We start from the raw sequence: 25,167 nt of genomic DNA, 5'->3' as shown, positions 1-25,167 counted from the left end.
CTGGCTCCGGAAGGGTCCTGGCTGTGGGTGTTCCGTGTGGTACCAGCGCCCAGAGCAGCGTTCCACACCCCTGGTGCTGTCCCAGTGCCGTGACCTGTGCCCAGGGTAGTGCCCCATGCTGGTGCCATGCCCTATTCCCAGGTATGGCCCATTCCCAAATCTGTGCCCCATGCTCTGCTCCCTGTGCAGTGCCCCATGTCTGGTGCTGTGCCCCATGTCCGGTGCTGTGCCCTGTGTCCGGTGCTGTGCCCAGTGCCCATTGCCCGGTGCAGTGCCTGGTGCTGTGTCCTGTTCCTGGTGCAATCCTGGTACAATCCCAGTTCAATCCTGCTGCTGTGCCCAGTGCCTGGTGCAATCCCAGTTCAATCCTGGTTCAATCCCAGTGCTATGCCCCATTCCTGGTACAATCCCAGTGCGATTCCGGTGCTGTGCCCTATTCCCAGTTCAATCCCAGTTTAATCCCGATTCAATCTCGGTTCAGTCCCAGTTCAATCCCAGTTCAATCCCGGTTCAATCCCGGTTCAATCCGGGTGCCCGATGCAGTACCCGCTCCGCTCGCCACCAGGGGGCGCGACCGCGCTCTCCCTCCGAACCCCCTCGGCTCCTTCCGGAGCGGCTCGCGAGAGGGGCGGGGCCCCGATTACCATCGGCCCCGGGGAGGGGCGGGGCCGGGATCTTCGGGCACCTCCGTTCTCTGTCGTCTGTTCTCGGTTATTTCCGGGATAGATTCGGGTTGTTCCGTTTTCTCTCGGCTGCTGTCGGCTGTTTCCGGGGCGGGTTCGGGCCGTTCCGGCGGCGCTCGGGCCTGTCCAAGGCTCCGCCGGGCCGGAGGCAGCAGCGGGCTGGCGGCGAGCGGCGGCGGATGGGGCCGGCGGAGAGGTGCGGAGGGGCCGGGAGCGGCGGGATCGGGAGCGGGGGGATCGGGATCGGAGACAGCGGACCCGGATCGGAACCAGGCCCAGGGTGGGCGTCGGGACCCCCTCAGCGTGAGGCGCCCCGGGGCTCGGCGGGGAGCACCAGGGTGGGCCCTGGGCCGAGGCTCTGTCCCTCATGGGGCAGCCTGGAGGATGTCCCCGCACCCTTCGGGAGCTGCAGGCACAGGGTGTCCCGCTGCCAGGGCAGTGCCACTGCCGTGTGGCTTCGCCGTGATGCCAGGGCTGTGCCTCCCGATTCCCCCCCGGGGTGTCTCTGTCCCCCCCGGTGCCGGGGCTGTGTCCCCCGATTCCTCCCGGGCTGTCCTTGTCCCCCCCGGTGCCGGGGCTGTGTCCCCCGATCCGTCCTGGTTATCTGCAGCCCAGCAGTGCCATCGCAGATTCCCCCCCTGTGCCGCTGTCCCCACCGCGGTGACAGTGCAGGGACCCCCTCAGCACGGCACAGTCCCCATTACCGAGAGTCCCGGGGACCCTCTGGAGGCGAAGGCAGAAAATTGAAGAGCTAAAAAAGAGTGGTCTCTCAGGGTCCCAGCCCTGTTCCCCTGCCCTGCCCTGGGGGCAGTTCGCCCCCAGCAGGTCCCAGGCTGGAGCTGGTGCCCCAGGGATGTGCCAAGTTCAGCCCAAGGGTGGCTTTGCTGTGCATCCCCCGAACCCTGGCTCGGGCATGAGCCCCCCCACCGCTTCCCAGGGAGGTTGGTCATTGCATTTCTTCTCTTCCTGTGGATGTTCCTCAGCCCCGTAAGGAAGAAGATTCCCATGGTCATCTACTCCTAAACTGGGGGTCTGTGATCGATGGGAGATAAAGCCAGGGGACAAAACTATCGAAAAATGGGAGCTGTGAAGAGCTGGAGCGGCCCCAGCGTTGCCTTTCAATGGAGCCGTGGCTGCCTCTCCTCCCATTAATGCGCGGCTTTGATTTCCCAAGCAGCTCTCGGAGCCGCTGGGGAACTGGCCCTGTGACTTTCTCTGTGAGAGCAGAGAATGGAGACAGCTGAGTAAATATAGCCTAAATCACTGCTTTCCTGGCCATTCCCCCACCCCTCCCTGACATGCCAAGGGCTGGTGTGTCCCCGAGGCTGGATTGGGCTCTGCTCTAGCCTTCCACGGTGTGGGAAAGTCCAAGCCACGGTTTGGTTTCTTTGGTGACTCTCTTTGACGTGGGCAGCTCGTGCTTCCATCTCCCTGCGCGGTTCGTGGCACGGACTCGTTCCTCCTAAAGCTGCTCTCTGCCCCCAAACCCCGCGTTCCCAACTGGCTGGAACACGGTTTTAAGCACACAGGAAAATCCTCTCTGCCTGCAGTTGGGTCTCGCTTGGACAAAAGCGCTGGGTTGGAAGGGAAAGCGCGGCTCAGCTGGAATGTGGCGAGGAGCAGAGTGGTTTGTGGAGCCAGTTTGGAGCCGTGTCAGAGCTCTGAGTGCCGGGGTGTGTTTACAATGAAAAAGAGTATTTATAATATCGAGGGCTCTTTTAATTCCTCTGGGAATCTCTGAAGCCACAGCTTGGAGCTAAAGTAGCTGGGTAATGGAAGATGAAAAGCAGACAGAGGAAGGGATGTGGATTTCTCAAGTTGGAAGGTCTTGGCTCTCTCACCAATATCCAAATCATGCTGATCTATTAACTTGGGTGCTTCTTACCTCGTCGGTTACTTCATGTGATTGCTGAGCTGTGCAGAGCTGCTAATAAATCATATAAATTCCAAATACCCTGGGGAATGTGATTTTAAGCAGATAAGTTAGCAAGAGCAGTTGGATTTTTTTTCATGTACTCAGGTTTTTTTTAGAACTGTAATTTTTTTGCCAAAATACATCTCCTGGGTTTCTGTATCCCTAAAGCCAGCTCCATGAATGCTCCTAAAATGGAATTAGTGTGTTCTTGCTGCATGGGGGATGGTGTAAGAGCAGCCTGGAGTGAGGTGATGGGGCTGGTGTTGGGTGCTCTGCCTGCTGCCAGCAAATAAAAGTCTCTGGCCAAGTAAAAAGCTCTTGTAAGCAGGAGGAGAAAGTTTGTGAGGTGGTTAAGAAAGAACAAGTTTCAGCTGGAGCAAGGAAGTTCAGTGTCAGGAGAAGCCTCTGGACAGTATAAGAAGACTTGGAGTAGGTATACAGACTGCCTGAGGTGCTCTCATGCTGTCCAGCCTTTGAGCAGGAGATCTCTGGGACCTGCAATGGTCTCCCAAAAGTGTGGAAGGTGTTGGTCATCCTGATTTATTCAGCTCCTCGTGTCCCTGCTAATCACGGCATTGACCTTTTCAGTGAAATATTTCAGATATCCCTTCACTTCCTCGGTCTTTGGTGAATAAAGCAAAATATTTAATGAAACTCAGGCATGAGCAGTAAATGCTCTGTGTCCCTGGCAGAGGGTGGCTTGTGGCTGTGGGCAGGAGCTGCTGCTCCTGGGGATCTGGCTGGCTGGGGGAAACATTTCTGGGGAAGAGAAGAGGTGAAAACGGCCTCGACTGTCCCATGCCTGGCTGGGCCATGGCTCAGGCATAACTCCCCTCCTCCCCTGCAGCTTTTCCCTGTTTGGAAGGAAATACCAGCTGGCTTGGCAGCGCCGTGTTCTGCCCGGGCTGCAGCTCTCGCTGCTCCGCTGGCCGCGTCCCCAGGGGCAGCTGCTGGAGCGTGTCCAGCTCCGCTTCCCGCCCGCCCCAGCTCCCTGCAGGCTTTCCCAGCTCCTTCCCCCACAGCTCCTCGTGCCACTGCTGCCTCTTCCACGGCCTCGCTCATGGCTCCAGCCTCGCCAGACGTTTTTCCAGTCATTGTTCCTGCTGGGGAGGCAGCAGGCCCGGGGAGCTGCCTGGGAGCACAGGGATTTGCTGTGCTCTTTGTCCTGACTGTAAATCAGGGGCTGCCAAGCTCTTGCCCTGGGTGCTGGTGGGCACAGGATGATCCATTATGTTCTTGCCATTGCCAGCTTCAGAAGCTGAGGCCATCAGAGCTGCCCTGGCTGCATGGGTCAGAAGGATGTGATGCAGCAGCAGATGTCACCATGGCAGGCAGTTCCCTGTCCATTTTTATTCCCATCCATCATTGCATTGTTCTATTTTCTTTTTTTATTAAAGGAAAAATTTGTTCTTTTTGTCTGTAACTTGCAGTTCAAACTCGATATGGTGTTTGTTTTGCTCACTGAGGGTCTGATGTAACTTGGAGAGGTGGGAGCTGTGTATACTTTCGTGAGCATATTCTTCTTTTAAATGTTTTTATGCATTCTTTCCCCTCTCTGGAAGGAAAGTAACTCAGTCTTGCTTCAAGTCAAGCTGCACTTTGAACTGCATTTGGAACTGGGTTAAAAAGCACAGGAACCACATTTAAAATGTTAAGATGCTTTTATTTATGTGCTGGGCACAGACAAAAAGACTTGTAATGTGTTTTTTGTTTCAAACCGATGTATTAAACAAAGAAAGTATTGACAGCAGTTAATGAATCGAGGGATTGTTTCTGGGCGCTGAGATAGATTTACCAAAGGTATTTAGCTGTCTGATGCATGGGATTTTCTGAGCAGCCTAAGCAAGTGCTCGCCAGCACAGACACACAAGGTTCCTCTCCGAGAGCCGAGCAAACCTGGAGCTGGGCCCAGCAGAAATCTTTTGGCAAGGTGCTGCCTCTCTCCTGCTCGGAGGTGTGCTTCCAGCCGACAGGCTCGTGCGTGTCCCGGCCTCTCGGCGCTGCCTTCCCTCCAAAGAGCTGTTCAGGGTTTGGGAAGTGTGTGTTCCCAATCCCCAAAGATTCTGTCAGCTGCTCTCCGAGGGTGCAGAGCTTTCCTGCAGCTCAGCCAGGGAAGCCTCTGGCTGGGTCCGTGGCAGGACAGAGGACAACTGTTCCCCCTGAAAAGGACGGTGCCAACATTAGCCATGAGGATTTGGGTCTCCTGGGGGGCTCCTCACTCAAGTTCACGAGCACTCAGTGCCCACCTGGGCTGAGTGTGGCAAAAGCAGGTGAGGCTTCTCCAGGAATAGCCTGGCTCTGAGTTCTCTGGATTTTTTTGTGTGTCCAGTGACTGCTGGGATGTGGGGAGCGTGGTGGCACCGAGCTGAGCCTGAGTTCCCACCCCAGGGAAGAAGGCTGTGGAAGGAGTCGGTTGGAAGAAGCTGTGGGACCTGCTCTTTGGAGACACTCGGTGCTCTGGAGTCACTCTCCTCTTCCCACCCCTCCGTGCAGATCTGCTTTTAAAAGCTACTGAACAAGTTTGCCAGGCCTGAGCATTTTGTCCTTCCAGCCTCTTCAGCTGCACCGGCTTGTTGGAGGCGCCTGGAGTCGGGGCTGGGATCTGCAGGTGGAAGGTGGGGGGTGCCTGCAGGGGAGCATCGACCCTGCTGGGGCTGGGCTCTGCTGCTTCTGGGTGCACTCTGGGGTCTGTGTTCCCTGGGAGGAGCCACTCTGGGGTCTGTGCTCCCCGGGAGGAGTCACTCTGGGGTCTGTGCTCCCTGAGAGGAGCCACTCTGGGGTCTGTGCTCCCCGAGAGGAGTCACTCTGGGGTCTGTGCTCCCCGGGAGGAGCCACTCTGGGGTCTGTGCTCCCTGAGAGGAGTCACTCTGGGGTCTGTGCTCCCCAGGAGGAGCCACTCTGGGGTCTGTGCTCCCCAGGAGGAGCCACTCTGGGGTCTGTGCTCCCCAGGAGGAGTCACTCTGGGGTCTGTGCTCCCTGAGAGGAGCCACTCTGGGGTCTGTGCTCCCCGGGAGGAGCCACTCTGGGGTCTGTGCTCCCCGGGAGGAGCCACTCTGGGGTCTGTGCTCCCCGGGAGGAGTCACTCTGGGGTCTGTGCTCCCCGGGAGGAGCCACTCTGGGGTCTGTGCTCCCCGGGAGGAGTCACTCTGGGGTCTGTGCTCCCTGAGAGGAGCCACTCTGGGGTCTGTGCTCCCCGGGAGGAGTCACTCTGGGGTCTGTGCTCCCCAGGAGGAGCCACTCTGGGGTCTGTGCTCCCCGGGAGGAGTCACTCTGGGGTCTGTGCTCCCTGAGAGGAGCCACTCTGGGGTCTGTGCTCCCCGGGAGGAGTCACTCTGGGGTCTGTGCTCCCCGGGAGGAGTCACTCTGGGGTCTGTGCTCCCCGAGAGGAGTCACTCTGGGGTCTGTGCTCCCCGGGAGGAGCCACTCTGGGGTCTGTGCTCCCCGGGAGGAGTCACTCTGGGGTCTGTGCTCCCTGGGAGGAGTCACTGGGGTCTGTGCTCCCCAGGAGGAGCCACTCTGGGGTCTGTGCTCCCCGGGAGGAGTCACTCTGGGGTCTGTGCTCCCCGGGAGGAGTCACTGGGGTCTGTGCTCCCCGGGAGGAGCCACTCTGGGGTCTGTGCTCCCCGGGAGGAGCCACTCTGGGGTCTGTGCTCCCCGGGAGGAGTCACTCTGGGGTCTGTGCTCCCCGGGAGGAGTCACTCTGGGGTCTGTGCTCCCTGAGAGGAGCCACTCTGGGGTCTGTGCTCCCCGGGAGGAGTCACTCTGGGGTCTGTGCTCCCCGGGAGGAGTCACTCTGGGGTCTGTGCTCCCTGAGAGGAGCCACTCTGGGGTCTGTGCTCCCCGGGAGGAGCCACTCTGGGGTCTGTGCTCCCCGGGAGGAGCCACTCTGGGGTCTGTGCTCCCCGGGAGGAGTCACTCTGGGGTCTGTGCTCCCTGGGAGGAGGGGGAGTGCCAGTGCCGTGCCCAGCAGGCAGCAGCCACTCAGGCCCTTGGCATTCAGACAGTGCCCCCGGCACGGTGACTCTGCTCTGGGGGACCCTGACAGGCAGCACTCAGAGGGGCAGCCAGTGAGTGTACTCATAAATCTCTCTTTATGCTCTGGATTATGAAGTAATATTTTCCTGGCTGGGGCTGGTTGGACTGGGGAAATGCAGGCTCTGCTGCGAGTTCCCTGCAGCCACCATCCCAGCATGCTGGGAGCTTTCACAGCGGCCATGCTGGGATGTGCTGCTTCCCCTGTGAACATCAGAAACCTCTGCAGGGTCTCTCCATGAATTCTGCAGTCTGGTGTTGCTCCTGGAGTTCTGGAGAAGCTCTCCAGCAAGCTGGATCAGGCTCAATCCTGTTCCCCACCCGCCTCTGGCCGCAAGTGCCTCACCTCCCCGCAGGCACTGCCTGTTCATTCATGGCAAAGACAGCCCGGCTGGGACGCCTGCCCGAGCTCAGGCAGGCGGTGCGGGCTCTGGCTGCTGCACAGGTTTCCTGTGCCATGGCCTCTTTGTGCCTTTTGTCCTTGTCAAGGGAAGGAGCCCTGGTGCCGGGCTGGAGAGCCTGGCTGAGAGGTGGGGCTGGCTCCTCTCAGGGGACTCACCCTGATCTCTGACTTTGTGGCAGCATGTGCAGATGTGGTGACACGTGCAGGAGGAAAGAGGGATTTGTAGCTGATATGAACTGTAATGTATTGCTGGCCCGGGAGGGTTATTTTGAAATCCTACAGATCACCACCGTTGGTGCCTGTCACAGAGTCCAACCAGCAGTCAGAGCAGCCCTGGCTTTGTGCCATGCTTGGTTGTTCACTGACCCCTCTGGGAATGGTGTCTTGGCTCCCTTTGCCTCCTCGCCTCCCTCTGCCCAGGCTCCCAGCCCTGAGAAGCACCTTCCTGCTCATTAATAGTTCCCAGATGAAACTCAAGAGTTTGAGCTGGGTTTGGTGGCTTCTGGGCCAGAACAGCTCAAGCCTTTACCAGGACCTGCAGCATTTGAGCAGGCCCAGGGTGTCCCTGGGAAGGCTGGGGTCTGGGGGAAGCCTGGGGTCTGGAGGAAGGCTGGGTTCTGGGGGAATGCTGGGCTCTGGGGGAATGCTGGGTTCTGGGGGAAGGCTGGGATCTGGGGGAATGCTGGGTTCTGGGGGAATGCTGGGTTCTGGGGGAAGGCTGGAATCTGGGGGAATGCTGGGTTCTGGGGGAAGGCTGGGATCTCAGGGAATGCTGGGTTCTGCTCCCCCAGTGCCTTGTAGGTCCGGTCCTCGGCCGCACTCCGTTTCTGCAGGAACCAGAGCTCTGGGATTTGCCTGAGGGAGGTGGAAAACTGGCCTGTGAAGCCAGGAGGGGATGGGAAAAGAGGACGTGCCTGGCTGGTGGGAATGTCCCAGCTCGTACATCTCTTCAACAGCATGTTATAACCCAGGTTTATTCTTTTTGGTGGATTTCTGGGCAGGGCAGGCAGCATATTTAATTTCTCTCTGAATAGCTGAAAGGCAGTTATAGACTTGAAGGCTTCTAAGGATTATTTTAACTCCTTTTGCCTCCATCTCTGCAAAAAGAACCTATGCCTGCACTTGATGCTGCTGCTGCTGCTGCTGCTGCTTTTGAAAAGTTCAAAAATTGACTTTTTGCTCAGAGCAAAGCTTTGAAGTGCTGCTCTGTGGGAATGGCAGCACATCTCGAAAGCCTTTTGCTGAAAGCGTGGTTAACCTACATTTGTGGGCAGCTCCCTTCAGAAGAAGCCTTTGTGGGGGATTGCATGGCAAGATGTAAAGGTGAACTGTGAAATTTAATCGATTTAACAAGGGAAGGTTAAATCTGTTTGTTCTGCTCCTATTCAGGGCCTGCAGCTGGTGGGTGCAGGGTCACCCTTTTCTGTATGCAAAAGTTATCCTGCATAAAGGCTGTTTTGTCCCACTTGTTGTCTCCTTGTTTGCATAAGTGCTGCGAGGAGGGTAAGCTGAAGAAGCAGGGGTGAACCTCTTTAAGATGCAGAGCTGGTGCTTGGCTGTAGCAGAGAGGAGGCAGCGTTCCTGCCCGCAGCCACTCGCTTTTGGGAGTGTAAATCAGGATTAGCATGCCCTGCTTGGATCCAGGGCTCAGCATCAGCTGTAGGTAGGAGAGAAACGAGTCCTGCCTCTCTCAGGTGAACCCCTGGTTTGAATGCTGGCGTGTCAGGAGGGTGTGAGGTGCCTGGCTGTGCAGTGACAATTCTTCTTCTCTTTGCAGGCACTGGGAAGGGAAACGTAGCGTGCCACGCTATTCCAGGCTGGAAGCCTACTGTGCTTTTCCTCCCCACATTCCAAGAGACTGGCTTTTTTGGTGAAACAGACCCTGATCTCGGGTTTCTTTGCTGTATGCCCGCTCACCAGTGCTGGATTATGTTCGTCTCCTTCTCCCTTTGCTCCATAATTTGGTTGAATCGTGGTTTCAAGCTGAGGAAAAGGGGCTGCACCTAAGCGCTCCGGTGCACCCAGACCAGGCTCCTGGGGTGCCGGTTCACACAGACAGTTCAGAGTGCTGATGGGGGAGAGCTGCCTCTGAGGGCCCTCCTCTCCCACCTGGAACGTGCTGCCTCACTCTTCAGAGCCCTTCTCCCCCAGCAGAGAGGATGGGCAGCACCGACGGCTTCCAGTACCGCGCGCTCTACCCGTACCGCAAGGAGCGCGAGGAGGACATTGACCTGCTGCCCGGGGACATCCTGGTCGTGAGCAAGGGGGCCCTGCAAGCCTTGGGCTTCAAAGATGGAGATGAGCAGACCCCCAATCAGATCGGGTGGATCCTGGGCGTCAACGAGCGCACCAAGCAGAAGGGGGACTTTCCTGGCACCTATGTGGAGTACGTGGGGCCGGTGAAAATCGCTGTCCCCTCCCACCGGCCCCGAGTGCAGCGACCCCTGCCTGCCACGCCGGGGGCCAGCGGCTGCCGCCTGCCCGAGGCTCTGGAGCAAGGTAAGCCCTGCTGTGTGCCCTGTTGCTTTGGGACACCTCCAGTCTCGCTGTGTGACAGATGGGAGTGTGTGAGTGGCTTCATAGGACAGCAGTGAAACCTTCAGCTCTGCAGCAGTGCAGTTGACTCGCAACCAAAAGCCAGCCTCTCTCAGTCCTGGCCCAGAGAAAAGCACTTTGTTCCTCCAGCTTGTCAGTCTGCCCAGCAGAGCTTCCTGGGGCAAGCCTTGTCCCACTCTTGCATCTCCAAGATTCTTTTCTCTCTCTATTCTGCAACCAGCCAGGATCCCCATGGTCCTTCTCCCTGCTCCACTGAGTTTTGCCAGGCTCCCTCCCTTCAGGATAAGTCCTGACCTCTCCCAACCACCACCTCCCCGCCTCTGCAGCGCCTGGGGCAGTGCTCCCTGCCAAGAGCTGCTCAGCCCCGCTGAGAGACACAATTACTTGTCTCTGGGCAAGAGGAGAAAAGTCAGGGTCTAAAAGAGTGCTTCTGAGAACTGGAGCTAATTGCTTGTCTGCCTGGCAGCCAGCCCACCCCGCGGGTCGCTGAGCCCTCGCTGGGGCTGGGCAGCCACCCTGGGGCTGGGCATGGGCTGAACTGCACCTGCAGCTGCCTCCCAGCCCCTGGCCTTGGCACGGGCCTGGGCCAGGAGAGCCAATGTGCCTTAGCCCTGCCTGTGGTGCTGTGGCAGCTGCCTGCTCTTAGCCTGTTTTTTTGGCTCCCAGGCACATAAACCCTGTGGCCAGGGCTCAGCAGCTCCTGGGTTTCCCCCTTCTACTCTTCCTTTGTGAGACCCTCCATCTGCAGTGCTGAGTCTGGGTCTGGGCTAGACAAGAAAGATGTGGATCTGTTGGAGCGAGTCCAGGGGCAGCACAGAAATGCTGCTAGGGCTGGAGTCCCTCTGCTCGAGACCCAGGCTGGGAGAGCTGGGGATGTTCACCTGGAGAAGAGAAGGCTCTGGGAGACCTTATTGTGGCCTTTCAGTACTTAGAGAGAGCTTATATAAAAGAGGGAGAGAGGCTTCTTTTACAGGCAGATAGGACAAGGGGGAAGTTTTAAATTAAAAGAGGGAGAGATTCAGATTAGATGTTAGGAAGAAATTCCTGACTGTGAGGGTGGTGAGGCCCTGGCACAGGTTTCCCAGAGCAGCTGTGGCTGCCCCATCCCTGGAAGTGTTCCAAGTCAAGCTGTGTGGGGCTTGGAGCAACCTGATCTAGTGGAGGGTGTCCCTGCACAAGGCAGGGGGGTTTAAAATGGGTGATCTTTTAAGGTCCTTTCCAATCCAAACCATTCTGTGATTCTCTGAGGGGTGACAGCCACACTTTGCCTTCCCATGCCTTGCAGAAGACTCGTGCTGGTGTGCATGGGAGGAGTGGGGTCAGCAGCAGGAGCTGCAGGGTGCCAGGGAACGCTCCCAGCTGGCAGTGCTGCATCCTCCCCCTCCCTCTCAGCCTGGGAGCCACGGCTACCCCAGCAGATGCTTCTGGCTGTGTGAAAACACCTCTGGGGTCTGACGAAACCGGGGCTGTGGGGCTGGTGCAGCTCCCTGCAGCTGCCTCCCTCGCTGCTGAGCCGGAGGGGCGGCCCCAGGAAACGTCTCCGCAGGGTGGGAATGTGGCCGGGCCCTGCGTGCGTTTGGGTTGGCAGCCAGAGCCTGACCTGAGTCATCCAGCTCACAACCTGCCTTTCCAAGAAAGCTGCTCCTCTCAGGAGCCTGGGATGTGCTCTGTGCTGGCTGTGCTGGCCTTGCCTGCATGCATCTCAGCACTCCCTCAGGGGCTGCATTTCTGCCCTCCTCAGCTCTCCCCTCTGCTCAAGGGGGCTTGCTGCAGGTGCGTCTGCACGGTCAAAGCCACTGGTGGGGTCTCTGGGGAGTGGAACAAGATACATGCCAAAGCTCCTGAAGCACAGAAAAGGCAAATTTGGGAAGGAAACCAAAAGCCAGACTCTCTGCATCCTGCCCATGGATGGAGGGTGGGGTACTAGGGCACGTGAGACCAGTGCCAGCCCTGTCCCCTGTGGTGGCATCCCCAGAGCCAGCCTCCACTCTGGGCACAGGCAGGGCCTGCAGGGAGAGAGTTCAAACACCCAGAGCCATTTTACACTCAGCCTGCAGGTTTGATTCCTGTATGGGCCATTTGCTTAAGAGCTGGACTTGATGATCCTTGCGGTTCCCTTCCAGCTCAGCATATTCTGTGATTCTTTATTTCTATATTCTGCTGGAGAGACACATTTTTGCAATGGAAAAACCATATTTGAGCCAAGCCTGTCTTATTTCTTCATGGTGTGCACTTCAGGAGGTGCAGAACCGTCTCCTGGCAGTCCCACGAAACTCCTTCCCTGCTTCCCAGCTCCTGCCCTGGCTGGCAGGAACCCCTTAGCCCCTCAGTGTCCCTGGTGGAGCAGGGCCAGCCCCACAGCTGTCCCGGGAGCAGGGCTGGCCCCGCGGAGCAGCGAGCCCCAGCGCGTTCTGCCAGTGGATTTACGAGCTGCTGGTGTTTGCCTTCCGCAGAGAACACGAGCGGAAAATGCGGCTGGGGAATATTTCCGCAGCTGCCCGGGCCGTGCTGTGAGCAGCCTTGTTCGCGGCGGCCCAGCCCGGAGGCCCGGCAGGCTCAGGAGCTGCTGCTGGCTCCCGCTCTCTGCCTGACAAAAAAAGACAAGCTGCTGCCTGCTGAAGCAGCACATTCCCGGCCGGGCCACGTGGGCAACGCCAGTATTTACTCTCCTTTCAGCCCTTCCCAAGGGTCAGGCTGGGAGCTGCCAGCCTGGAATCTTGCCCGCAGCTTCCCCACACTGACCCACACCACGCTGGGCCCCTTCCCGTGCCCAGGAGCTCGCTCCAGTGGGGAATTGTCCCCTCCTCCCCAGCAGCACAGGCCTTTGCAGAGCTGCTGGGTGCCTGAGCCGTGTGCTTCCCTTCCCATGGCTGTCCTGTCTCCCCTCGAGGCCGTGGGTGCAGGAGGCTGAGCTGGGTGCGCAGTTCCAGCTTGCTGCGCCTTGTGGTGAGACCACACCAGGCGAGTTCGGGTCAGATCCATGACAACGGAGCTGTTTCGCAACGGGGAGCAGCCTCTTGGCTCTGCCTCTGCAGAGTGGAGTGTGCTGGGTGTCCTCCCCCACTGCGGGCTCCCCAGGGTCTGCCAGGTGCTGTGGACCAGCCTGGAGGAACCTCCTGCTCCAACTGTGCTCCTTTGGAATTGGGATGGAGCCTGGCACTGCTTATCCTTCAGCAAACCTCCTGCTGGCAGCTCCTCAGCCAGGCCTGCGTGCTCCTGCCCTGGCATGCATAGGGGAAGGGGGTGCCTGGAGCCAGAACCTCAAGATTTTCTGGAAGTGGCAGTGAAATACCACCTGACACGGGGCTGCAGATCCCCCAGGAGCCGGGGGACCCTGGTGCCGTGCCACAGGCTATCTGTGCCCTGTAGCAGCTTGCACAGAGGCTGTGGGCTCACGGGGAGGGGGAGGCACAGGGCCGGTTTCCATGTTAAACGAGCAATCAAGGGCAGGAATTTGCTGACACGGCGTTCTGTCTGAATGGCTGGATTAATCACAGCTCACCCTGCTCTGCTGCCAGCCCTGCGCAGCCCCTGTGCTGGGCAGGGACCCAGCCCTGAGCTCCAGGAGCCCTGGTAACCCCTGTGCTGCCTGCTGGGGGGTATGGCTCCCCAGGGGGATGGGCTCTGTCTCCAAGCCTCTGCACGGAGCAGCAGATATCCCTGTGCACACCCAGTCAGGGCTGGAGCTCGACAAGTGCTGTGCTGGCTCCTGGGCAGGTTCCTTGCAGGCTCCATGCTGTGTTTGCCTGGGCCACAGCCTCACAGCGATAGCCACGGCTTTCCTTGCTCCTGTTGGGAGTTGCCTGGGTCATGCCCTGGCCCAGCTCTGCTGCTGAGGGCTGAGCTGGTGCTGAGCCCTTCTCTCCCTCCCTCTCCCCAAGGGTCTCCTCTGCCAGACTTGCAGGAGCAGTTCAGCCCTCCCGAGATTGCTCCGCCGCTCCTGGTGAAGCTGGTGGAAGCTATTGAGAAGAAAGGTAAGGGGGCAATGCTGAGCACTGGGGAGGCTGATACACCCCATAACCCCACAATGAAAGCTGAGCTCTCTGGGACCACAGGACACAGCTGCTCTTGTGTTCATCCCTGGGTTGAGCTGCTGAATCCCATGAGGGTGTTTGGTTTCAGCACCTACACACACTGGGTGGGTGCTGGGGTTTGGGAAGTGCTTCCAGCCTGGATCTGTGCCATGGTGGAGAAATGGGGCCATTGAACCAGGTGTCCTGGGGGACAGGGGGGCTGCAGCAGCTTCTGCAGGGGCTTGACTTGGACACCATCCAGGCCAGGTTGGACGTGCCACAGCCATTGCCCAGCTGGCACCGAAGCAGTGCCTGTGCTGAAGCTGACAGCAGTGTCCCCCCTTCTGCAGGCTTGGACAGCGAGATGTTGTACAGGACATCTGGCTCCGAACTGAGGCAGGCGCTGAGAACCGGTAAGAACCAGCTCGGCGCGGTGGAGGCGAATCGGCTCAGATGGAGGAGATTAGTGGATGTGACAGCGCCAGCAGTAATGCAATCCAGGCCAGGCTCGCCTGTCCCTGGCAGTTCCTGACTCCCAGCACGCTGCCTCTGGGGCTGGGCTGTCCCCATCCCAACATGTCTGTCCTGCGTGGAAGGGATGGGACGGGGGGAATTCCTGGCACTGTCCGTGGGGGGCAACAGAGGGATGTGCTGTTGGCCCAGAGACTTGTAGGCAAACAAGTGAACCCTCATGCTGGTCCCCTGCTGTCTTTGGGGTGCTCTGCTGGTACCTGGTGGAGGCTTCTCTGCCTCTGTCATGCCACTAATAGGGAGGGGAGGATCTTTCAGCTCGGTTTGGTGGCTGGAGCTGTGGCTCCATGGTGCTGGCAGCCCGCGTCTCTGCTGGGGAGCCCTGGGAGCCGTCTGCCTCTCGCCTGGGCTGGGGCCTCATCCGGCACCACGCTGGCGAGTCCCCTCCCACAGACGTTCCTGCAAACCCCAACCACGCTGTGCTGCCAGCCCAGACTGGGCTCTTGGGGCAGGCTTGATGTGCTTCCCAAAATCCTGCATTCGAGGGAGGTGTTTCCCCAGTGGGTTCAGTGTGTGGCTGCTCAGTCTGTGCTTGACCTGTGCTGGCAGCAGGGAGCAAAACTCTCACCCAAGCTATGCCTGCCCAGAATTCCTGTTTTGGGGCTCAGGGCAAAGGTTGTGGGTACACAGAATGACCTATGCCCTCTCCCAAGGGGAGCTGCTGGGGTTCCCAGAGCCAGCTTATTTCTGGGATGCACATCCTCTGTCACATGGGCTGCCTGAAGGCTGCCTGAGCTCCCTCGTGGTGCTGATGAGCTCTCACGATAGCTGGCTGCTGTGTGATGGTTTCTGGGATGGGTGTTGGCAGCACCAGTGCTATGTCCACCCTCCCATGGGAAATCTGTGCTCTGACAGATTGGACCCTGGGTGACCTGGAGCCCCTGGACGTGCACTCCTTGGGCGAGGCACTGCGAGGTTACCTGCAGGACCTGCCCTCCCCCGTGGTGCCAGTGTCAGTGCATGGAGATATCCTTCGCATCCTGCAGGGTAAGGGCCTCCCCTGGCTGCCTGGGGAATGGGTGGCTCGGTGGGGTGGACACATCTGGGATGTTAGAATGAGCCCTGTCCCTCTGGGGCCTGGCACACGGCCCTTGCTGCTGACAGCGCTCCGGTGCCGTGACGCAGCCGGAGCGCGGAGAGTGGTGCCGGCTGTCCCAGCTCTTCCCTTGTGTCTGTTCTCTCCCCAGAGATCCCCCAGGCAGAGAATTGCCGGAAGCAGCTGCTGCTGGCCCTGGAGTCGCCTGCGGTGCCGCTCCAGAACACGCTCACCCTGCAGTTCCTGCTGCGGCATCTGGGGAAGGTATCGCAGCAGGCCGAGAGCAGCAGCCTCCACCCTCGGGCCCTGGCAGAGATCTTCGGCCCCCTTCTGCTCCGGCTGCCTGGCGCCAGGTACGTCAGGCTTTTGGTCCCAGCAGTGTTCCCAGCTCTGGCCACTGCCTGCCAGGACAAGGAGTCCAGCCTGGAGCAACAGGGCTGCCCACGGCCCCTGCTGGGCTGACATGAGATTAAACTGCTGGCAGCACACACAGGTGGGACTCAGAGCTGGGACAGAGCCCTTGCTGCCCTGTCAGCCTGGGGTCTGGCAGCTGGGATGAACCAGCTGACCGCAGGGGATATGGGAGCAGAGCCATATTCTACCCCACAACTGCTGTTCTTAACCTGCCTCTTCTCTCCCTGCAGCCCAGAGCTGAGCCCTGACTTCTCTGTGCTGTTTCTGGAGACACTTCTGCAGACAAAGGAGGTGGAACCAGAACAGTTGCCTCCAGGTACTGAGATACCTCTTCCTTGGGGCCTGAGGCACTGGCATTTGTGGGTGTGGACTCTCTGCCCCCATGATTGGGTTGCCCAGGGTGTTTTGGTAGCCCAGCTGTGCCTAGAGGCCAGCTCAAGGTGTTCAGCTGCTGGAGGTTGCATGGAGCAGCTCTAGGAATGTGGGTGGCCAAGGAGCCTTCCAGTCACTGCAGGGAGGGGGACTCAGCACTCTAAGGGATTGCCAGTGGGGAGCTGGGATTTGGGCTCATCCTGTTTCATCCCTCCTCCTCTCACAGCCCTGCCTCCCAAACCAACAAAGCCAAAGCCCAGCGCAGCCAGCCTGGCCAACGGGAACAACGCGCCCTTGCAGGACGCCGAGTGGTACTGGGGGGACATTTCTCGGTAAGGGGGTGACTGGCAGCTCACACCTGGGGTGCTCTGTCCATCACGTGAGCCTTGGGGCCACCTCCCGGGCCGTGACAATCCTGTTCCTTGCAGGGAGGAGGTGAACGAGAAGCTCCGGGACACACCAGATGGGACCTTCTTGGTGCGTGATGCCTCCAGCAAGATCCAGGGGGAATACACACTCACACTCAGGTAGGGCTTTGGGATCCTCTGGGAGCTGGCATCCCCTGGGAGCCTCAGGGGTGCACCTCTTGGTGCTTCCAGCTGAGGGGATGCCGAGGTCTCTGGCTGGTGTAGGGTGCTGGGGTGGTGGTAAGTGCCCTCTCCTCTCCCCTCCACTGCAGGAAGGGAGGCAATAACAAGCTGATCAAGATCTTCCATCGGGAAGGCAAGTACGGCTTCTCGGAGCCCCTGACTTTCGGCTCGGTGGTGGAGCTCATCACCCACTACCGGCATGAGTCACTCGCCCAGTACAACGCCAAGCTGGACACCAGGCTGCTCTACCCCATCTCCAAGTACCAGCAGGTGAGGCCTGTGCTGCAGGGACATGGCTGGTGAGCACAGCCTGAGCCAGGGGCGTTTGTTCATCCATCCTTGCCCCTGTGGTAGATGACAATGTTCCATCCCTCTCCCTGTGTGCTGGAATGTTTCGTTGTTGGGTTTTGTGGGACCAGCTGGAGCAGGTCCTGACTGGGGCTGTGCCTGTGGCAGGACCAGGTGGTGAAGGAGGACAGCGTGGAAGCTGTGGGGGAGCAGCTGAAGGTTTATCACCAGCAGTACCAGGACAAGAGCTGGGAGTACGACCTGCTGTATGAGGAGTACACACGCACGTCCCAGGTATGTGGGCCCTGCCTGAGACCCCCAAGGGCTGCTCTGTCACCCCCTGAGTGCTGGCAGCCACCCTGCTGGGCACAGGAGAGACCAGAGATGTGGCACCTGTTGCCTCATTTGTCAGCTCATGGACTTGCAGGGACTCTCCAGAGGACAGGCTTTGATGAGGGGTATATTTTACCTTCAGCAAGGACAGAGCTGCCTTGGGGAAGTTGAAAGAGGGGAGCAAATGTGCAAAAATGTTCCTCAGCTTTTTCCTCCCTTCTCCCCAGGAGCTGCAGATGAAGAGGACTGCAATTGAGGCCTTCAATGAGACGATCAAGATCTTTGAGGAGCAGTGTCAGACACAGGAGAAGTGCAGCAAGGAGTACATTGAGCGCTTCCGGAGGGAGGGCAATGAGAAGGAGGTGCAACGGTGAGGATGGGGGTGGTGGTGGCGTGCTCTGCCTGGAGAAGGGCCCCAGGGGCTGGAAGGAGCCTCCTGGCTCAGCACAGAGCCGAGGCACGTGGACTTCTTGTCTCTCCAGCAGCATGCTGTGGGCTGCAGCTGGCAGGCTGCCTCCTCTGCCTCCCCCACTCTGGCTCACAGCCTAAACCCCCCCCCTCTCTCCCAGGATCCTCATGAACTCGGAGAAGCTCAAGTCCCGCATCACAGAGATCCACGACAGCAAGATGAAGCTGGAGCAGGACCTGAAGAAACAAGCCTCGGAGAACCGGGAGATCGACAAGCGCATGAACAGCCTCAAGCCAGACCTGATGCAGCTGCGCAAGCTGCGGGACCAGTACTTGGTGTACGTAGTGCCCCTGGAGCCCGGCCCGGGAGCCATCCAGCTGCCTCCCCCGGGGCTCCGCGGCTCGTTGGACCGGCTCACAGCCCGCTGCGGGCGGGAGCCGCTCCCACAGCGGCCTCGGGGCTCGGCGGGCCCCGGCAGCGGCGGCTGCTGCCCTCTGCTGATGGCCACGCCCGGGGCTCGCTGCAGCCGCGCTCAGCTCTGCCCTCCTTCCCCAGGTGGCTGACGCAGAAGGGTGCCCGGCAGAAGAAGATCAACGAGTGGCTGGGCATCAAGAACGAGACAGAGGAGTGAGTGTCCTGCTCGTGTGCTGTGGAGTTTGGGGGATGTGGGAGCAGAGGCTGTGCAGCTGGTTCTGCCTGCACTGTGCCCCTGGGCAAATCCTGCCTGGGGGCTGGGGATGTCTTCCCTGCCAGATGGGCAATGGCAGATAGCAGTGTGCGGAGATGTGGGGGCCACACACCCAAATTCAGGGAGTCTGACCCTGCCTGTTCTCCATTACAGTCAGTACTCCATGATGGATGACGAGGAGGAGCTGCCCCACCACGAGGAGCGGACGTGGTACGTGGGGAAGATCAACCGTGTGCAGGCAGAGGAGATGCTGTGTGGGAAACGGGATGGCACCTTCCTGATCCGTGAGAGCAGCCAGAAGGGGTGCTATGCCTGCTCTGTGGTGTGAGTATCCCTGTGCAGGTGGGATGGGATGGGATGGGATGGGATGGGATGGGATGGGATGGGATGGGATGGGATGGGATGGGGCTGGCCCAGGTTGTATTCCCACATCGTTCCACTCTCCAGATGCTGTAGGTGACAGTTCCCATCTGCCTTGGCTTCTCCTGCCAGGGCCAGCTGTATCTTCACTCTGCTTTGGTGGCTCTGCTTGTGCTCCCCTGTCCCACTGCTGACCCAGGCTCCTGTGTCTCCCTGGCAGGGTGGATGGTGACACCAAGCACTGCGTGATCTACAAGACGGCGACGGGCTATGGGTTTGCTGAGCCCTACAACCTCTATGCCTCCCTCAAGGACCTGGTCTTGCACTACAAGCACACGTCCCTGGTGCAGCACAATGACTCCCTGAATGTCACGCTGGCTCACCCGGTCCTTTCCCAGCCACCAGCCAGATGAGCAGCCCATGCACAACACAACAGCTGCCTTCAGCTTCTTCCCAGGGCGCTGCTTTCTGGCTCTGGACTCTTGCACCCTGTATAGTTGAGTCTCTGTGCTCCTGCTCCTTCAGAGCCTCTGAGATGTCTGTGACCGTTCCTGATGTCCCTCTTGGTCAGTAGCTGAAACCCGTGTTGGCTGATGGGACACAAAGGCTGGGCTGTAGATTTGCAGTGGGCTCCAGCCTCTAGGAGGTGGGATCCAGTTGTGATTGAATTGCTGGAGGTGAGCACAGCCCCCTCCCCTTCCCTGACAAGCAGGTCAGATCCCCTTCTTAGCTGGCAGGTCGCCCCGCTATGCATCACTGTAGAGCTTTCGTTCCTGATCCCTCGGTGCTGTGACCGAGGGGTTCCCTGCCTGGACACTGGAGGAGGCAGAGGAGGAGGCTCCATTGAGTGTGTGCATCCTTCACTCTCACTTCCCTTGGTGGCCTTGCAGGCTGTGATGGTGTCTGGTACGAGGGGTGCTGCTCTTGCACGCAGAGACACATTTAGGAAGGAGAAACCTCATCCTCCATGGGGCTTCCCAGCTGAGATCTTCGCTCCGTGCTGTGCCCCACCTCGCCACCATTCCCTCTTGTCATAACCACCTCTGGAGTGTTGCTGCCTGGGCAGGGAGGATCTGCTTAGCCGTGAATCTCCCACCTCAGTTGTGCCAGCGAAGCTGTGAAACCCGTGTTGGTACCCGTGTTTTTCCTGGCAGGATCTGTGGGATGCACAGCTCGTTGTTTCCGGCCGGTTGCGGTGACTCTCTGCACACATAACCCATTGAAGCTGACTGTAGCTCTGTAAATATGGTTCTTTTTGTGACCAGCTGCTCCCCTGGTGCTGGTGTTTGCTGAGCCCCCAGTGCCACCCCCAGCATGGGCAGCAGCTGCCAGGCTGCCACAGCCCCGGGCCCTGCAGCTGAAGCAGGAGAGGGCTGGAGTCCAGCACACACTACGAGCCCTACCTGCAATGAAGGACCTCTCTGCTGCAGGAGGACACATCTGTGGGGCCCAGGGCATGCTGAAATGTATCTGCATGATGGTGAACTACGTATGCAAAGCACTTACAATCGTGGGTACTGTATGGGGCTGGGGCAGGGCGCTGTGTGCTGGCTCAGAGGGCCCCAGGGCAGCCCAGGTGGGCCTAGAAGAGCTTTAAAAGCTAAGCTGAGAGTTGAGGCCATGGTGGCATTGGCTTTCCTGGGTTATCTCAGCTGCCTGACTGGAGGAGAGCATTCTTGGTCCTCTTGATTTGCCAGAGTGGCTCGTTCCCTCTTGGAGGCTCCTCCTTGGGACAGGCCGGTGGATGCCGTGGACTTTGACACTTCTGTTTCCCGTTGCAGCTTGGATTCTGCTGGATCCATGGGGTGCTCTGTGCTCATGCTGTGCCTGCATCCTGTCCTTGATGTGCCCCCTGCCTTGGGGGCCACACTGTGTCTCCCTCCCCAGCCAGCTCTGCTGCTTGCCTTGCTCTGGGCTGGTCCCCAAATCCTTCTGGAGCTGGGGCTGCTGGAGCAAACATCCCATTCCTGTTGCTTGTGGCAGCTCTCCTATGCCCAACTGTACAGCCCTGTTCCCTGCCCTGCATGTCTTCTCCAGGCCCTGGGCCTGGTTTTTGGGTTTGGTTTATCAGTGTTTGGTGCTCAGGTGCAGGCAGTGGGTCAGGGGAGCTGTGGGGGCACGGCCCAGGAGAGGCTGTGGTTGGCTTCGGGGATCACTTGGGAAAAGCTGCCAGGGATGATTAAGGGAATAGTTTGGACTTGGGCACGTGAGAAATGAGGGCACCTGGGACTGGGGCAGGGAGGCTCAGTCCTCACAGCTCTATCCAGAGGCCTCCTGGGCCTGTGGAGTGGCCAGGGGGCTGCACCAACACTCCAAAGCTTTGTTAGTGTTCCACACCTTTTCAGCCTGGGGACTCTGCTGGTCCTGTGCTAGTTCCTGCACTTCCAGCATGTCCCCACATCACAGGACAGGCTGTAGGCAGATGGGATCCTCAGCTTCTCATCCCATGGGCTCCACATTCCTCCACCACCACTCCTGAATGTGAGCTTGGGGCCAGTCCTGCCTGGAGGGGGGGATTGCTCCCCACTCATGCCAGGACCTGCTGAGCATCTGGAAGAGTCTCAGCTTGAAGCTGTCGCCTGTCAACACTTGCTTGGTGCTCACCTGGCTCTGCTGCCCAGGGAAATTCCAGCTTCTCTTTATCCTGTGTTTTTCTCCTTTTGGCTGAAATTTGGCCAGTTTCTGTTGTTGTCCCCATGCTGTCCCTTCCTGCTGTCCAGCCACAGCCCAAGGGGGGGGGTCACAGTGACCCCTCTGCACCTTCCAGCACTGCCTTCCTTGCCCACTGGCAGCCTGTGCTTGACAGGGCACTGCTCACGTCCTGTGTACGACGAGGAGGAAGATGCCCTTCCCCAGGGCTGCCTTTCCCTGACGGTGCTTCACTCGGCTCCCTGAACAGCAGCTTTCCTGCTCTCCCCGGGGTGGAAGCCCAGCCCGGAGCTCCCCCAGCATCAGCTCGTTGTGATTTGTCCTTTGCTGCTTTGGCTCGTTCTGAACCCGGCCGTGTTTCGAGGCGCTGGGCTGTGCTTTGCTGCTTGTGACCCCCACGTCCCCCAGCCGAGCCGCACACCCGCGTCCCGTGGGTGCCACATGGCTGTTCCTGCTCCCCGGGGCACAGTCTGGGGCTTGTCCCTCCGTGTCCCTGCTCTTGGAGGGCTCCAGGCTCCCCATGTAACCCCAAGGTGCCAGTGGAGGCTCTGTGCTCGGAGAGGATGTGGCGGCTGCGTGAGGTTTTAGTTTCTAGGTATATGCAATAAAGAATAACCTGCCCCCCGAGCTGTCCGTTACCAGCAGTAGTGCTCTCTGCTCTTTCTGTTGATGTTTACTAATGTAAACCCAGTATTTGTTACTGTAAGAGGATTTTTTTTTTTTTGTACGGTACTTTGAAAAAACCCACGAAAACAACTAAAAAAAAAAAAAAAAAAAAAAAAAAAAAAAAAGGAAATAAACAGAGTTAATGAACCAGGCTGCTGGATTGCTGTGGGAGGTTGTGCGGGGGCAGGAGGCTGGTGGGGCTGTGCCCCAGTTTCTGGGCTGGGTGCAGGATGTGACCCATCGTGCCAGGATTGTGCTCCCGGGTTTGTAGGGCTGGGGCACGTGTGGACGAGGGCTGAGAAACGGCCGGAAACAGCGGCTACAAACCGGGGAACGACGAGGTTCCTCCTCCCCCGGCCCCGCAGCTGAGCTCGGGATGTCTTGGGCTGCACCCCCATCCCGCACCCGGAGCCGCGCTGGGAGCCAGCCCCGCTTCCCTGCTCGGGGAACTCCAGCTCCAGGCTGGGTTTCACTGCCGGACCGGCCACAACCCGCGGGGACTCGGGTCGTGAGCCCCAAGCCGCAGTTCAGGGGACAGAGGGACCCGGTGGCTGCGGGCAGGGCTGTGAGCCCCGAGCTGCAGACAGGGGACAGCGGGACCCGGTGGCTGCGGGCAGGGCTGTGAGCCCCGAGCTCAGGGGACAGCGGGACTCGGTGGCCGGACCCGGCGGCCCCACGTGGGGCGGCGGCGTCACGGGAGGCGGTGGCTGGGGCGGCACAAGGGCAGGAAGGGCGCAGGGAGGCGGGCACAGCCCAGCTTTAAAAGCCCCCGCTGGGACGCGCTCATTTCCGCGTCACCCCGGCGTCCTCATGGCCCCCACGGTGCCGCTGGCCGTCCTGGCGCTGGTGGCCCTGGTGGCCCCGGGGCTCGGCGTGGCCCCCCCCGGCTGTGATTACCCTGCCCACCGCTGGTGCAGCTCGAGGGACGCCGCCGCCGCCTGCCAGGTCAGAGCCGCCGCTGCTGCCGGGGCTGGGGACAAGGGCAGGGTCAGCCGGCCACCTCCCTGGCTGGGACAAGGGCAGGGGGCCACCTCCCGCCTGCCCCGCAGCGGGGACGAGGGACGCGGGGACAGGGTTGGGGCAGCGCCTGGCCACGATGCCCGGAGCGAGTGCCAGCTGCGAGCATCGCTGAGGCACGGCTGTCACACCCGCAGGGATGCTCAGAGCCTCCGGTGCCACACGGCATTGCCCAGCATCCCTGAGGAATGGCTGTGGTCCAGCTAGACGCTGACCGCGGCCCCATTCAGCTACCGCTGGCACTTCTGCTTTTCCAGTGTAAAACCACTTTTTGGCTTACTCTGCCCCAAACAGACCCGGGCGGTGGCAGCGCCCTGTGAGCCCCACGGGGCCGCAGCGTCCCCCTGGCAGTGGGTGCTGGGCCGTACCCCCACCCAGGCATGTCCTGGTCTAAATTTGTTTTCCCCTGAAATATTTTGGGGAAGTTCTGGTGGAAAGCCCCGCGCTGGGTGTCAGCCACGCACAGGATCCTGTGGCAGCAGAAAGCTCCCGGCCACTCTCACTTCCCTCTAGCCCTGCACACCCTCATCCCCTTTCTTCCCTGCATCCCTGGAGCTTTGTAGAGATACTGGGAAGGGGGGCTGCAGCCGTATCCCCCCCGTGCACCCCAAACCTTCCCGTGTGCAGGTGCAGAGCCGCTGTCCCAGCCTCCCGCGCCCCGCGGCCGCGCCCGTGCAGCTGAGCCTGTACTACGAGAGCCTGTGCCCGGCGTGCCGCCAGTTCCTGGTCCTCAAGCTCTTCCCCACCTGGCTGCTGCTGCCCGCAGAGATGCTGAACATCACCCTGGTGCCCTACGGCAACGCCCAGGTAGGAGCCGGCCCTCCCGGCGCCGCGGGCTCGCCCCGCTGCCCCCGCCCCGCTCAGACCGGTTGGTCCCGCAGGAGAGGAACGTCAGCGGCAAGTGGGACTTCAGGTGCCAGCACGGCCCCGAGGAATGTTTGGGCAACATGATGGAGGTGACGGTCCCCGTTCCCACGGTGCTGGCACGGGGGGGTCCAGCGGCCCCTCACCGTCCCCCCTGTCCCCGTAGGCCTGCCTGATGCACGAGGCCCAGAACTTCAGCACCTACTTCCCCGTCATCTTCTGCCTGGAGTCGGGCAGCTCTGTCACCAAGAACCTGGAGGCTGTATGTCCCCCTGCCCGCCCCTCGTGCCCCGCTGTGGGGGTGCCCCTGTCCCCCTGAGCGCCCCCATGTCCCCTGTGCCCGGCAGTGCCTGCAGATCTACGCCCCAGAGCTGGACAGCGGCCGCGTCACCGCCTGCGTGCAGGGGGACACGGGCATGGCCCTGATGCACCACAACGCCCAGGCGACCGAGGCACTGCAGCCCCCACACCAGTACGTGCCCTGGATCACCGTCAATGGGGTATGGCAGGGGGGCACCAGGGCTCCAGCGAGGGCTGGGACACTGTGGGCCCCCCTGAGCAGCCCTGTGTCCCCCCACAGAAGCACACGGACGAGCTGCAGGCGCAGGCAGAGGCCTCGCTGCTGGGGCTGGTTTGTCAGCTCTACGAGGTAGGACAAGGCTCTGGGGGAGCAGCAGGGCTTGGGGACACATCCCCATCCCTGCTGGGGCTCTAAGGGCTGCTCTCTGCAGGGGGAGAAGCCTGAGGTCTGTGGGGGCTCCAAGGCCCCAAAGCTCCCATCTGGCTGCAGTCGCTGAGGGATGTGTTTGGAGCACCAAGAGAGATGCCAATAAAAAGGATATTTTTGTTGAAAACCACCAGAATCTGGAGTGGTGTGGCAGGGGGAAGAGGGGTTTTTGCCCTGCCACAGTGGGAAGAGGAAAGGGGCTGGGCACTGAGGCAATGGGACTGACCTCCAGACCCAGGAATTACCTGTTCTGGAGGTTCACAAAGAAGCCTCTTGAAGATTCCCAGGGAACTCTGCTGAGCAGCTCCCTGAGGAGCAGAACATTTCCTCTCTCCAAGTCTTGGGAAGCAGCTCTTTCCATCTTTCTCCTCACACTGACAGCATTAAACTCAACCACTTCAGCAGCACTGGGGCCAAGACCATCCCAGTTCCCCCCAGTCCTTCTCCATTCCCAACCAGCAGGTTTAGGATGGCATCTTTCCTGGTGGCTCCCCGAGCATGCATGACAAGAAGTTCTCTCCAGCAGACTTCAGGGACTTCCCAAACCTGCTTGCCCCAGCTAGAGGCCATTCCCAGCAGGGGTCTGGGAGGCTCAAATTCACCACAAGGACAAGGAATTCC

The 25,167-nt window shown here is 59.8% G+C and overlaps 2 protein-coding genes across 3 annotated transcripts; both read left to right on the top strand.

Moving 5' to 3' along the window:
* The first annotated feature begins 662 nt into the window (after nt 1-662).
* PIK3R2 (phosphoinositide-3-kinase regulatory subunit 2) lies at nt 663-22,085 on the top strand. The gene is made up of 16 exons (XM_056512777.1): nt 663-879; nt 8,811-9,532; nt 13,471-13,563; nt 13,953-14,015; nt 14,989-15,120; nt 15,321-15,522; nt 15,814-15,899; nt 16,182-16,287; nt 16,384-16,482; nt 16,635-16,815; nt 17,002-17,127; nt 17,394-17,536; nt 17,736-17,912; nt 18,131-18,202; nt 18,417-18,587; nt 18,844-22,085. The coding sequence occupies exons 2-16, from the start codon at nt 9,193-9,195 to the stop codon at nt 19,034-19,036; spliced, it is 2,184 nt and encodes a 727-aa protein (XP_056368752.1). The 5' UTR covers nt 663-879; nt 8,811-9,192; the 3' UTR covers nt 19,037-22,085.
* A 575-nt stretch (nt 22,086-22,660) lies between these two features.
* IFI30 (IFI30 lysosomal thiol reductase) lies at nt 22,661-24,676 on the top strand. Of its 2 annotated transcripts, none has more exons than XM_056512871.1 (7): nt 22,661-22,883; nt 23,583-23,762; nt 23,837-23,911; nt 23,986-24,081; nt 24,167-24,319; nt 24,400-24,468; nt 24,551-24,676. In XM_056512871.1, the coding sequence occupies exons 1-7, from the start codon at nt 22,749-22,751 to the stop codon at nt 24,614-24,616; spliced, it is 774 nt and encodes a 257-aa protein (XP_056368846.1). In that variant the 5' UTR covers nt 22,661-22,748; the 3' UTR covers nt 24,617-24,676. The 2 variants fall into 2 exon arrangements, with proteins under 2 accessions (XP_056368846.1, XP_056368845.1); XM_056512870.1 differs by having other exon boundaries at nt 22,710-22,883; nt 24,382-24,468.
* The last annotated feature ends 491 nt before the right edge of the window (nt 24,677-25,167 follow it).

The sequence above is a fragment of the Oenanthe melanoleuca genome, chromosome 28 (assembly GCF_029582105.1).
Source record: "Oenanthe melanoleuca isolate GR-GAL-2019-014 chromosome 28, OMel1.0, whole genome shotgun sequence".
In the NCBI taxonomy this organism is placed as follows: Eukaryota; Metazoa; Chordata; class Aves; order Passeriformes; family Muscicapidae; genus Oenanthe; species Oenanthe melanoleuca.
Note: the sequence above shows the minus strand (reverse complement) of the source record. Positions and strands in the feature narration are given on the sequence as shown.